Genomic DNA, 14,560 nt, shown 5'->3' with positions numbered 1-14,560 from the left:
CCTACCTGCCATTTAAAAACCACTCTCTGTGTACGAGTGTTTCCTGAATGAGGCCCACTGTTTTATTGGAGACAGTCTTAGGCTTGCTTGTGACCTAGAGATGAACCAAGCACTGAGGGAAATGGATTCTGAGATGAGAGGAGAAAGTGTTGAATATTGCATGAGTCCGGACACTTTACACTGCTCCTTCATGTGAGGAATGATTGTGGTAACCAGGAGTAGGGGAACTCCGATTCAATTTCCGATTCTAAAACATCATGCAACAGTCTCGTTTTTTACTTTGGACAAGGACTGGGCTGGAGTTCCCCTTACGTACAGCAGGTTGGACTGCAGTGGAGGGAATCCTAGAATGAAGCACAGCAGTCCAAACGCAACTGAGGGACTTTGCACAAATGTTGTAGAGTAGAACAGCAGTGGTGTCTCATTTCAGATGGAGCCTATGTTGTACCTTCAGAGGAGTATGATGTCATCAGATGAGATGCTGACTGGGGAAAAAAGCACTGGTGTATTGAGCCAATACTCTTCACGCCACCAAGTCTGACAGTCATCAGGTCCTATTCACCGGGTCTTTGTTCAGTCCCTAATAAACAGACCATTAGAGCTAGTGCATTGAAAAGGCCACTATGTAAAAAATGGAACCCAGGCATAAATCAACATGCTGTAAAACCAGCAGCCTGCTCTAAACATCCTCAAAAAATCAGTACAGCGTGTTCTCACCAGCAAACTGCTCAGTTCATCTGGAGCTTAGTGTGACGTCATGGCCAGGCTATCTTGGCCGAAAGGAACGGTGCTATACACAGACTGAGAAGTTATCTTGTGTAGCTTTGTGAATTGTTTCCCGTGTGTCCGTCTGCAACATTCCTGTAGATGTGCAGAAAAAACTGTAGAATAATTAATCAGAGCAACACGTTGGGTGTGCACGTGGGCAGGGGGTTCTGTTACTTTACAACAGTCTGATGCTGGTTGCACAAAATAACCAGTGGATCTGCAGCAGTGTGTAACGGTGACTGTGAGGGAAAGGTGCTTATTGGTGCTGTCACAACTAAGTGACACTAATAACCCAAATAACTCCACGTGTCATCTTAGGAACCCATACCATCAGATAGTGATGAAGGCACCATCATAAAGCACCAAACACAATACACAGAGTTAAGCGATTAATCAGCATCATTTAGAGTTGAGGGGAGATGACCCCAACTCCTGTGGTGGATGAAGGCCTAATTATAAAATGACGTCACCCTAAGTGATCTCACTCCAAACTAGATTGAACAATGGACTGTGATTCCCATGCTGGGTTGGGGGTACGACTCTGAGGGAAAAGGCTGAATCTGTTGGGCTCATTTGGAGGAATGTTTGGAATGGGACAGCTGCGTCAACCCGTTCCCACATGTCTGGGCTGGAAATGTGGAGTTTCTGAGATGGAAGGCAGCTCAATCCTTAAGATGGTGGAAAAGCAGTTTTGGGAAGTAACTAAGTGCATTTACTTAGTACTGCGCTCAAGTACAATTCTAAGGTACTTGTACATAATGTGAGTATTCACATTTGTTGTTACTTTCTACTTCATGTCCGATGGAATTATTGTACTTTTACTGCACTGCATTTATCCATCGTTACTTTAAGACTTTACATTAATGGCTAAACACAATCCATTATTATATACTGAACCATTACATTACATTACATTACAGTCATTTAGCAGACACTTTTATCCAAAGCGACTTACAATCAGTAGTATATTACATATCAGTTGTTCCCAGACGTTTTGGCTTATGGCCCTGATGTCACATGTTCCAGAAGTTGTATCAGTCCCACCAAAGAGTGATTTTCCCTCTTAACTTCTCAGAAGGCTTCAGTTAAAGACATATTAAAGGCTGAACTGGGCCATACAATCATAATACGTAGATTAATGAATAATTTAATACACATTCTGTCCTCTTCTGAGCTTTTATTATCACTTTAGAAAATACATACAAAATCATCATAATTTTCTGTGTTCAGTGTGCGAGCAACCCTTTGACCTAATTAGTTATTATGATATGCAAATAAGATGAAGCAGTGTGTCCCAAATATGCAAATAATAACATAACCTAGTTTACAATATGCAATATGCTAATTCATATTACAAAGGGGCGTGGTCTGTTTATTTCAATATGTTTTTTCTCTTTCATTGATATGCAGCGGTTCTTATGCACAACGGGTGTGGTCTATTCGCACAGTTATTATAGAAATTGAAATCAAATTCTTTGCATTTGATTGGACAGCTACAAAGTGTACAGGCTCAAAGCTCATAGTCCATATTGAGCTACAGAAGACTATGGCTGCACACACACCTCCCTTCACTTAGAGTTTGGATGGAAATCAAAATGTCATTGGTTGGAATTGTTTGGGACTAGCTTACGCAAGCACACATCATATTGTGTCCTACAAGAAGAAACAAGGATTGATTTAGATATAAACATACAAAGAATTTATCTTTTGTCATTTATTTTTCATGTATTGTTGCTATATATGTATTGTTGGTGTGCACAGTAGGACAAGTTATGTGATGTAAAGGGTTAAAAGGCATTTTTCAATTTATCTGGTCTTTAACTGGAAATAGGGGAGTGACCTATGTGTTCGGACCAAGCCCAAGGAGGCAAATTGACATAGTGGCCAAACAGTGGAACTACAGCTTCCGGGTCCGTCACTAGATGCCAACACATGACAGCCCTTATGTTATTCATAAGGTCCTAAAAGTTATAAAATATCCAGAGTTATTTTTCTTCCTCTTCCCGTGAATGATAACGAGGATGGACCGAGGGCTGGGAGGCGGGGCTAATGGAAACACTAGTGTTTGGAGTGATTAGTCTCAAACGGTCACAAATGTGTAATACAGCTACAAAATAACATTTGCAAATGTTTAATAATTTGTAAATCTAAAGTAAATTTGTGTCTTCCAATCCACACGCAAATACCAAGCTTCCAATCTGAACATGTGTCAAACTGTTTTAGAAATGCACACGACCCAATCTGAATTAATCTTGTTTGATATGCAGATTTTTCACTTCAGCTTCACAGATCTGATCAGGCTTCCTGTGTATACGAATCAAAGCTGGAGAGACTAGCGCATTAGCCTAGCCTCTGCAACAATGATGCTAACTGGTACTAGGAACTAGACAGGCCTGGGAGGAGGGCTATGAGAAAATGACTCTACTTCTCTCTTGATTTATTCCCTCAATAAACATTGTAAACATGAGTTTATGGTCTCAATCTCTAGTTTCAAGTCTTCTTCAATACAGCATGAAGTTAATTTAGTAAATCAGTGACCACTTCAGGTAAGTGAGACTATAAGTTTGTTTTTTTGTCATTTTAAGTCCAAGTAGCAGAAAAATACCAGCTTAGTCTAGATGGAAAACCAAAACTGGCTATAAAAAGGGTGGGTTTTCAGATGTGTCCTTATGAGCCAGGACCTGGTCTGCATCAGACCCCCCCCTCCACAGACCTCTGTGCAACCTGGCTGACCTGTCCGATCTCTGCTGCCAGTCTGCCTCCCCTCCCAGAACACCTCTTCTCCACAGACACCCCCCCCCCAAACCCCTCCCTTCTGCTGTCACATTCGGCCCCCGTCCCCCTCTGCAAACCCCCCGATGCATCAACCCCCATGTCCTGACAAAGCAAGCCTCCCTGCCCCCTACCAACCCCACTCAGACTGCACCTCTCCCCCTCCCTCTGTTGTCTTCCTCCCAGCTACCCCGGCAACACTAGTCACACACTCCCCCACCCCCTCACGTCACCCCCCATCCCACATCAGTGAGTGATTGGTAAAATAAGTAAGAAAACTCTTTTATAATTTCTATCCAGAGTCATGCTTCAAATTCATAGGTATTCATCTATTTTATTTTATTTAATCCACATATCGAAAAATGAGTTTTTGTGTGTAATTTTATTTATTATACTTTATATTATGTATATACTATGTAAATAGAATAAAACCAAAGACTAAATCACAACATAAACGGAAAAATCCTAAATGCAGATGTGGATGACAAATAGGGTAGATGAATAATAAAATCACTAATATCCAACAGGACATCAAAGGCTTTGATTGTGTGTGTGCGTGTGTGTGTGTGTGTGTACGTGTGTGCGTGTGTTTGTGTGCGCGTGTATTTGTGTGTGTGTGTGTGTGTGTGAGTGTGTGTGTGTGTGTGTGTGTGTGTGTACGTGTGTGCGTGTGTACGTGTGTGCATGTGTGCGTGTGTGTGTGTGTGTGTGTGTGTGTGTGTGTGTTGTGTGTGTGTGTGTGTGTGTGTGCGTGTGTGTGTTCAGGAGTGTGTGTCTTTCCTGGTCCAGAGGGAGGAGCTGTGTGTACACCATGGAAACGTGCTCATTGTCCACACCATTTGTGAGTACAGCGCAGAGGCTGAACCACGGTTTGTTTCTGGTATCATGTCAGGTTTTTGTTTGGTTGGATCCTTTATTTTGAAGCAGAGGTTTTTGTGTCTTAATGCGGCAGGCAGACGTGCTTGTAATAATCAAAAAAAGACTCCTTCTGCACCCTGTCTCTGTTTAATTATACCGTGCATTGTTCACATTGCCTCATTCCTTCCATTACACCCTACCTGGTTCAAGTTATTGTGTTGCAGGAGCTGGAAATAGCCCACAGAGCTGGAGGAGCAGCGATGGTGTGATGTGTCGGGGAGAGACGGAGAAATGAGCCAGCCAGGAAGAGGAGGAGGATGAAAGAGAAGGAGGAGGAGGAGGAGGAGGAGGGTGCTGGAGGCTGTGAGGGAGGGTCAGCCTGCGGTGGCTCTGCTCTGGATACACAGCCTGACTGATATCTCCATTCATTGATTTTAAAGAACACCACCAAGTGGCACAGAGCAGAGATAACAGGACTCAGAGTTTAGCTCTGGGAGGTAGAGCTAGGTCTCATATGGTGCAGGCAGTGCATTGTATAAAGAATGGGCCTTTTTATTTTACATATTCATGGATCATTTGTTAGGGACAGATACAATAAACATGCACAAAATGAAAACAACTACCATAGTGTTTATAGTGGAAGCTAATTTGCAACAGCCGTCCCTAGAAGGACTATATTTTCAGCATTAGGTATTTGAGGATACCTTATTTAATTTCATTAGGCAGGGGAGTAAAACACAGCATTTTAAAGACATTAATAATTAACTCAAGGTCCAATTGCTAGTTTTTTCTGCAGCTTTCTACTACAACTACAGTTGAGTTTGCTCATGCCGATAGCTCAGCTGTCATAATGTGACCCAATGAGATGTTGAACATACATTGAGTGGAACATATATAACATGCATACTCCATCCATTGAGGAAGACCATGACATGCAGCTGAAAGCCCACAAAATAAAGATATGTTCACATTGAGGTGTTTTTTTCTTTTTTTCTTTTTAATCAAACTGTTTCCAATGTAAAACAAAAATAGGTAATGTGGTTTGGGACACTTTTATATTGCATTTATTTTCTTTCCCCTTTCTCAACATGTTGTTACTAATGGCTTTATTAATGTTAAATCATTGATTAAGGATTTATAAGGCATTACTAGCAATGACTTTTAGTTTGCCAGATTGGGAAAGATAACCCATGGACTTAAACCATTTACACTAACAACTTGTTAAAGGAACAGTTTGACATTTGGGAAATACGCTCATTTGCTTTCTGGCGTAGACTTAGTTGTAGAAGATCAACACTCTCATATTTGTCTGCAGAACTGAAAAACAGTCTAGAACATAATCTTGTTTTTAGACTGTTCAGTTGTCATATAACATGGTAATCAGTGAGTTTCAGAGAGCCGGTAGGAAGATCTTGTTACATACAGACTTGTTACTGCAGACTTGATGGATTACTGTAAAAAGTCCTTTATTATTTACATGTATAACTGTGGACCTATTGAGCTTATAATAAAGTCACCCTTTATTAATGACATATGTATTACTATACTTTGTATTAGTAAACAAAAGGATACACACCAGTGTGCCTGATGCATTAAGCATGAAATTGTTTCCAGTAAATGTATTGAAGTGTTTTTCCTAATAGTTGACCCTGGTCAGTCACTATAGGCCTGTGACCGCATCAATAATCAGTCATAACTAACGGCTCCATAAAACCACAACAGTCAAGTTTAAGCTTTTAATTTTTTATTAAGATTATACATTTTTAACTAATATTTTCTGGAACAGTTTTACCCGGTGATATACAATTTAGTAAGCACAAAAATACAAGAATAAGAACAAAATATGTAGAGAATGGCTGAATACTCTCTTTATTTTGGTACACATAGTGCTCATAAAGCTAATGAGTGGATTCTCAGGTTATGGCTAAATCAGGAGTTTGCCTTTTTAAAACAAAAGGACTAAGATAATTATTTCACAAAACAAAGTCAAACTCACAAAACCAAGACATGTTGGAATTATGAATTATTGTGAAGGCTTTGAGCAACAACCATTAAGAGGGGGGGAACAACTAGCACTGTTCATTTCACACTGGGAGAGAGAGTTCCAGTACGGAAGTGTTGGAGCGCCATTAAGTGATGAGAGTTGGTTCAGAGTCTGTACCTCAAAGTGTTTAGGAGGGAGTCTTGTTTCACATGACAACAAACTGTTTTTCCTAGAGGCTCCCCGGCCCAGGCCAGGAGAGAGGTCCAGTCACGTTCTGTTCATTACAATAACTAGCAGTGCTGTGCATTTCTTTTAAGGCAACGGAAGTCAATCCATTTCAATCGTCACAGAAGTGTCATCTGAAGATATGTATCTCCTATTCTGACAACAGGAACACCTGTACGAACTCTCTCATCCCCCTTCTCTTTCAAATGCTCCCTTTTTAAATAGCTTTTCTTTTTTCTTGCAAAAATAAAGTTGATTTAGACTTTGTAGGGGAGACCGGGCTCAGTTATAACGCCTCCATATCCTCCAATCGGAAACAAGTGCGTGTTGATGTCACACATGCACACCAATGAACCACACTGGCATATGTAATTAAGTGAGGTATAATTCTTGACACCTTCATCTTTTTGTAACATGTGAAAAGAAATCCAATGCTCAGAGGTAAAGCTTCTAAAAATCTGTGTCATTGTTTTACATTCTGAATGATGAACATTAACATTGCAGTTATGGTTACAGTTTGGCCAGTTGTGATGTGTTGACACTTTGAGTGTTATAAGTGTATTAATAATCATTACCAAACGAGTGAGCATCAATGGACAGACGAATGGACATCTACTACTGACCTCTACTACTGACCGGCTGCTGTTGGTGAACTGAGCTCACACATGAGACTCTGTGTGTAACAATGCACAGCTGCTGTGATAACACTGATTTCACCAAACACACATTCTGCTGCAGCACTTGGACTGTGGCACATGGAGAGGACGCTAAACTGGGAGTTCTCAGTGAACTGCCAGCGTTCCCCCATGGTTCCCATTTATATTCAGTAACGTTCCAAAAAGGAAGGTTGTAGAAAACATTCCGCCTTGCGTGGTCATTTTTAAAAACACAGAACATTTGTTTAAGTTGCAAAGACGACATGAGAAACATGTTGTAAACGTCCCTGGAGAACATGGAGAACGATACTTTGTTCTCCTGAGTTTGGCCAAGTGTTCCCCGACAATCTCCTCTGGGTTTTAGTTTAATTCTTCATGTTACAACTGACCCCTGTGTCCCTGTGTCCCTGTGTCCCCTAAAATAAAGGGTCTGATTCAAAATGCCACAATCGCTCGGGTCCATGCCCCCAGACTGGCCAGGACCTGTTTGCTACATATCTGTTCCAAGTCCGCCTGTCTGCTGAGCAGCCCCGAGAACCCCGAGCCGAAGATGGAAATCAGGTTGGAGATGTTGGAGGTGTCCGTGTAGTCTAGGTTGGAGTAGGAACAGTCCTCGCGTTTCGCCCGTTTGCGAGCAGCTGTAAAGTCCGATACCTCCTCCACGTCGGATACACAACAGCCGAACTCAACCTTCCGCTTCTTGGCCGGAGACTGCGCGCCCTGGCCGAACTGGAGCGCATCACAGCAGCAGTCCTGGTGGAGGTAGCCGTTCTCCACGGTGGTCACCACATGCGTGTCCAGGTCCAGCACCGTGGTCTTGTTGCAGTGCGCGCCGCTGCTCGCGGGAAGCTGGTCACAGTGAAACACGGGGAAGCCTCCATGCAGCAGCTCCGGTAGTAGGAGGGATCCGGTTCCAGGCTCCCGTCCTCGGGCGAAGAGCAGCCGAAAAGAGCGCTCGCTGTCCGTGCGTGCGCCACTGGCTGCGCCGCGCCTCGGTGGCACGCGGAGCCGCACAGACTCGCCTCTTCGCCGCAGCAGGCTGCCCGCGCCTGCTCCTCCGAGTCCGAGTCCTCTGCGTCCAGATCCAGCGGGTTGAGCTCCTGGATCTCGTTGCAGACCGTCATCACCTCCTCGTACTGCTGCATCCTGTAGATCTCCGCGTATTTCTCCTTGATGTAGACCTGCCTGGCGTTCCTCAGCACATAGGACACCAGCAGGTTCTTGTGCAGCTTGATCCCTCCTCTCTGCGTCCTGGAGTTGTGGATCTTCATCAGGGATATGGAGATCAGGCTTTGCGCGTCCGCTGCGCATTCCATGGTGTTGATCATTATGATGTCCCCCCCCCCCCCAGTCCACCTCCAGCTCCTCTCCGGGAGTCAAACCCGACTCTCAGCTATCTCTACGGGACTCGTTTTGTTCGAGGAGAAAGGTTTAAGTCAGCTCTGTGGAGAAACATTGGACACAGTGATCCACCTCCCTCGGAAAGCGAGCAATTATTTGCAGATGGCCTGAAACAAGAACACATATATATAGTTAAGACAGAAGGCCCGCCCACTTCAGAGAGAGCCAATCAGCAGCCTGGGATCTATTGAGTGGCAGACTGGCGCGCTGGAAATATGTTGTTCTCGACCAATCAGCGTTAGGCGGTTCCTCCGTACTATTCAAATTCCACCCAGGTTGTCTAACAGGAATGTCCTCGTTTCAGCTGCCCCGTAGCTGGGACTGCCAGAAAACCAGTTCGTTTTTCCAGATAAAACAACCGAGATAAAATAATAAATAAAAAAAACTTAATTTTTTAAGTTTGGTGTTCCTGGGACAAATGTCAATATTAGTTTTGAGAAAGACAGAGAAAGCTTAATAATTACTTAATTGTGTCCCTAAATGGTTTAATTAAGACAGATTTGTCAATTATGACGCCTCATAGGGCTCAAAGGAAGAATAGTCCTGTAACAGTCCTTATAAACCCAATAAATAATTTTTGTTTTCAATGAAGTACGTACAGTGTATACATAGACACATATGGATCCAAATACAAACAGACTATCAGTCAAAACGTGGTGAAAATTGTTGAAGTCGTCCTCTGATGAAGCCATGCTCGGTCATATGGCACATTAGCACCATAACACTGCAAGAGACTGTGTTACAAACTCTGTGCTTACAAAGACCTGAAGGGAAATACCTGTTTTGTTTAAAAGGGCAACAAAAGCACATTCTGTCTCTTACCTCTGTTATCTATCCATGCAGATAGTTTCACTTCAAAACAACTTGGTTGTGAGATTTCTGTCTCCATCTGAACAAAGGATGTAAATGGAATATCTTTTGTGGTGCTCACAGTATTGGAATATTACAAAATACAAGTGGTGTCTTTTCAGACATGTTGTCCTTATTGCTCTGAATAATCCAAAGCCCTCTCTGGTTTTCATTGGAATTTCTTTCCATCAAAGAGAGAGTCCCTGAAATTTATATTAAATTATTAAAGTTTCCATTCCAATCCACCTCCATTATAATTGGGTTGGGGCAGTAATCAGAGAGACAATTTTATTGCTGTATTTTTTTTGGAGAGTGATTAGTTTCATTGATCGATGCATACATACAATCGGACCTCCATGGCTGAGACCTGAGTCAATTGGTGCCTCCAGATGGCTCCAGAAATTCTCCAATTGCACAGGATTCCACACAAATCATCCAAACTTTTCTTGAAACATAATGGGAGTGTGTCTTGTCCACAGGTAGTCAAAGTTCTACCAGTTAACAGTTAACTTATTTTAAGTGTCATGGTGGCACATTGAAGCTAAAATTAGATTTTTTAAAATGGGATACATGACTGGATTGCTCGTATTGACAAACACACTGAGAGTTATTACCCAACGGAAGTTATTTTGGGCCCTCAACTTCACAGCCTTAGTTTGCTCTGGGCCTGTCATAGCATCGTTTCCAGCAGAAGCAGGCAGCTGATTTCAGAGAAAAGAGCTCTAAAAAGCCACCGTACACTTCCTGCTCAGCACCATGAGGTGACCACAAACATGGCTCCACATGAAAAGTGATGTTGCTCTGTGGTCCAATTCCAATCTAAACACTCACGGACTCACAGACTTTGAAGAGCGCATGAGGGTTTAGTTCTGTCCCACTGTCGACTCACCGAGGATTTGAGGGCTCTCTCTCACACATTTGAGCCCTTTAAGGGTTTATAGCAGTCTTTGCCCAAGGGAATTAACCACAATTCATAGCAATGTAATGTTAAACAGGTTGTTACCAATTGAGCATTGAAACGTACAGTTTGTTAGTGGTTTAAAAGGAAAGGATCCAACCACAGTATTTTATAATAGCAGATATTTAATATTAGCATGACTTCAAGAGCTGAACTTCTAATCAGCTCATCTGCTGATTGTGAAAACTGTTCAGGAAGTGATCTAATTTATCAGTATTTAAGGCCATGGATATGACCTATTTATGTAAATCAACACACCAGCGCAGGTTATGGGTCAAAAGCTGTTAAAACTGCTGCGCTAGTATTTGACTGTGTACTTTGTCGGCTCATTACGTCCAATAAAAAGTGTGTGACAGCCATCCACAGTAATGAGCCCTGAATCACTGCTCGGACGCCTCATGCTGTGTCTGTGTGCTCCAGTCATCTGGGAGCAAGCAAAGGGACGTTTGTTCAGTCTTCTCTCGACCTGTTATTGTTATTGTTTATAACATTGTCAATGCACACCGCAGGAAACCCAAACCCTCAGCTTCAAAACAACAGACACAGACACTTTGTCAGTGATTTTATTTTTTACAAAAGATATGGCAGCAGCTTGAGAGTCACAGTGATGTATGTAGAATAAGCAAAAACATCAAAGTATGTGTTTGTGGTGAGTTCTTGGACAAAATCAGAACATTTAATAATTCTGCTTCCTCAAACCGTTTGACCCTGAATATTAATAACTCTCATTGTCAGTAAACATATGGGGTGTAACAATACATCGATCTGGATAGATGAATTGATTCAAAGTTCAATGATCCAACATCATCGATCTTATTTAGATGATCTTAAAGGTATGCTTTTATTTTGAAATTCCCATGGCACATCTGTGTCACCATTTTTGGTCCAAGCGCACCTCATTCATACAGCGTCCAGTAATAAAAGTTTAGAATCATGTTTTAGTTGTTCTTTTTGAGTTGATTTAAATGTAACTGACTTAGTTTAATGGAAACATGATATGGTCAAACTGATCACAGGCCCTAGAATTTAATCAAATTGAAATTGTATCGTGGCAGACTGTGTGATACCAGCAAATATCGCATTGCTGACCAAAGAATCTATATAATATCGTGTTATCATACAATTTGTGATTTACACCCCCAGTAAACATGTTGGAATAATAACTGATATAATAATACAATTTATTATATTTCATATTAATAATAATGTTGTCATTGACATGACAGCTGAATATGTGGAATGAATAAAGGATGGTAGGATTAATGAAAGAAAACACTTGGTTTATTGTGTATGAGTATACTCCAGTTACACACCAACTCAGTCACATGTAGCAGGAAGTCAGCATTGCAGTGGCCTCTACAGGTTTAATCACAGGTTCAAATGTTTGCCATGTGATTGCAATAACCCGTGTTGAACCTGTAGAGGCCAGTGCAGCACTAGTTTTCTGCCCTTTGTGATTAGTGTTTTGTTACTGTTTCCAAATTGTCATTCTGAGGTGGCACATCACTTCTACAGTCTTCAACTAGACGTTTATTTTCCAGGCAGTATGAAGCAGAATTCATGAAGTGTAACTGTGACTGGATAAGACCAAGACCACGCTGAGGGATGGCTGAAGGACACCTGGATGTAATGTTCTCTATGAGTGATGAATGTGTGAGGCAGAGCGTCCTGTGTCCTACACACTCATCTTTTCTTCCAGAGGAGGTAGCTGTTTGCAAAGCAGAGCACAGCCCAGAGGATTGCTTCAGTTTAATATATAAAGATCACCGCTCACCAGATAAAAGGCTTGTTTGAGGTGCTGGAGCTGATATTCAACATATAAGGAGGAGCATCCCCAACGGCAATCTGTGCCTCATTGATTTCTTGAGGAAAGCTTTTTAGTAAGGAACCCTCTTGGAGAACAGTTTTTTTTAACCACTGAATGACACAATTAGTAAAAAATAAAAAAACCTGCCGTTTCAAGTTCAGTAAGTCAAAAAATACATTAACAACAACAACAACAACAACAACAACAACAACAACAACAGTGAAATAAAACATGACAACACATTAATGCAAATACACAAGATGCATCAAATGTACTCTATGGATGGAGTCGCCGATTTAAGAATCTTATCAGTGCCCATCATGTCCCAGCCTCACCGCCGGCATGGATCTTCACGATCAGCAACCACATGGCCTTCATGGCGTAGCAGCCATTTCTTCCTGACACAAGCGTTTTGGCCACCTGGTGTCAAACTAACTGCCCTAACTAACTGTTATTGCCTTTATTGTTCCCAAGAGCTTAAGGAATTATTTTAAGCAAAGATACAGCAAACAGTAAACACCACAAGTTAGACCTTTTTGACCCCTGCAGGGTTAGGCCATGGCTCTACCAAGTTCAGTTACTTACTATCTGGGTTGGCCGGCGCCTCCTATTTCCCGCTGTGGGAAATAGGTCCCTTCGCGGCATGGCTTGCGTTCATCTTGCTCCACACACTGTTCCCATACAGTGTAATAGAGTGTGGAAACTATGTGATTTAGAACAAAGGTTATTCAATTGTAACCCTAGTTCAATAAGCACAGGCGCAGCCCTCTACTCCTACGCCGCTCGCTGACAGCAGCAGCCTATTTTTTCTGTTTCTTGTGATAATTTCTGAAGACTGTGGTCTGTCGTGTCTTACTATTGTGGGGTGCTGCTCCCATGGGATAGCACCCAAACATGCAAGATGTCCTGAGTCCAAATTCCCCACCAGTCCCCATTTTATGTTACGCCCGATCTAGGAATGTGTGAGGGCAACATAAGAACATAGAGAGCAGATGAATGCAACAATAAACAATTAAATAGCTGGAGGCACTAACGCCTTAATGTTGAAATTATTTACAGAGATGAAGCTTGTGTCCAGGTGGAACCAAAAGCTATAAACTATAAACAAAACCAACTACTTTGCTGTCCGGAATTCGGGCTCATCTCTATGACAAAAAGAAACAAACAAAATACTAAACCAATTCAACAAGACATAACCTGACACATGTGCGGCTGTGGCACATGAGGTAGAGCGCTTGACCTGCAACCACAAGGTCGGTGGTTCGAACTCCTCCACAGGCAACATGCCGAGGTGTCCTTGAGCGAGACACCTAACCCCAAAATTGCTCCCCGGGCGCTTCATTGCAGCCCACTGCTCCTCCGGGATGGGTCAAATGCAGAGAACTGAATTTCCCCATTGTGGGACTAATAAAGGCTTAATTATAATTATTAATTATTAAACAAGAGAAAACAGTGTAAAACATCAACAGTGATTCAACCCTACTGTTCTGTGCTGTACACATAAGTCTGCGCCATTTACAATGCAAGTGAAAGTGTAATGTCGGGGTTTGGAACAGTTGCAAAAGCTCCAAAACTTATTGAGGGCTGGATGTTTAATGAACTTAACTCAACACACCGACCCCACAGAACTCTACACAGAATGTTACAAAAGTTTGAATAGGCGAGGGAGAACGAGGCTCTGCCAGGCGCAGAGTTCAATTTAAAAAGGAGCATGTTCAACTCCAAAAGGCTTAAGACGTCCTAAAAAGCATGCTGTTTCTTTGTATGGAACAACTGGGAAAGAAGCCAAAAACGACTGGTGTCCGAAGAATGTTACCTGGAGCGGTGCAGCTGCCGCCCCTTATCCTGACCATGACTATGCTTTATCGCCTCCACCTGGTCAGTTTAAGGCCTCCCAGAGAGAGTCAACGATACTAAAATTAGAGAGTGAGTCCAGGCTGACTGTTTTTTTAAGGATCTTTTAAGTTTTTTTAGGATATGCTGGTATTGGTATTTCCATATTAATTTAAGGAAAAGACACATGGACCCTCGCATCACAAATTCCTACTTTTTTCATTTAAAAAGGGATTCATTAAACAGCATGTGTCAAGTACATTAACAACTATTAAATGCAGAAATATACAGTAATTCACACTAATACATTATATATATTTATACATATGTTAAAAGAGAACTGCCAATATTTTATTGGTAAACCGTCAAATAATCAAGTCATTTCTCAAATTGTGATTTTGAAGTGGCAATCCTTAAGATTTCAGTACTGGTTGATTTAGAATTTCTAT

The 14,560-nt window shown here is 41.9% G+C and overlaps 1 protein-coding gene across 1 annotated transcript; it reads right to left on the bottom strand.

The window, feature by feature from the left end:
- Window positions 1–6,138: 6,138 nt before the first annotated feature.
- On the bottom strand, window positions 6,139–8,738 carry ier5l (immediate early response 5-like). The gene is given in 2 exon segments (XM_054612816.1): window positions 6,139–8,135; window positions 8,138–8,738. Coding segments are annotated over 2 exon segments (891 nt in total). The 5' UTR covers window positions 8,592–8,738; the 3' UTR covers window positions 6,139–7,698.
- Window positions 8,739–14,560: the final 5,822 nt, after the last annotated feature.

This window comes from Anoplopoma fimbria, chromosome 14, assembly GCF_027596085.1.
Source record: "Anoplopoma fimbria isolate UVic2021 breed Golden Eagle Sablefish chromosome 14, Afim_UVic_2022, whole genome shotgun sequence".
NCBI lineage: Eukaryota > Metazoa > Chordata > Actinopteri > Perciformes > Anoplopomatidae > Anoplopoma > Anoplopoma fimbria.
This window is presented reverse-complemented; position numbering and strand designations above follow the sequence as displayed.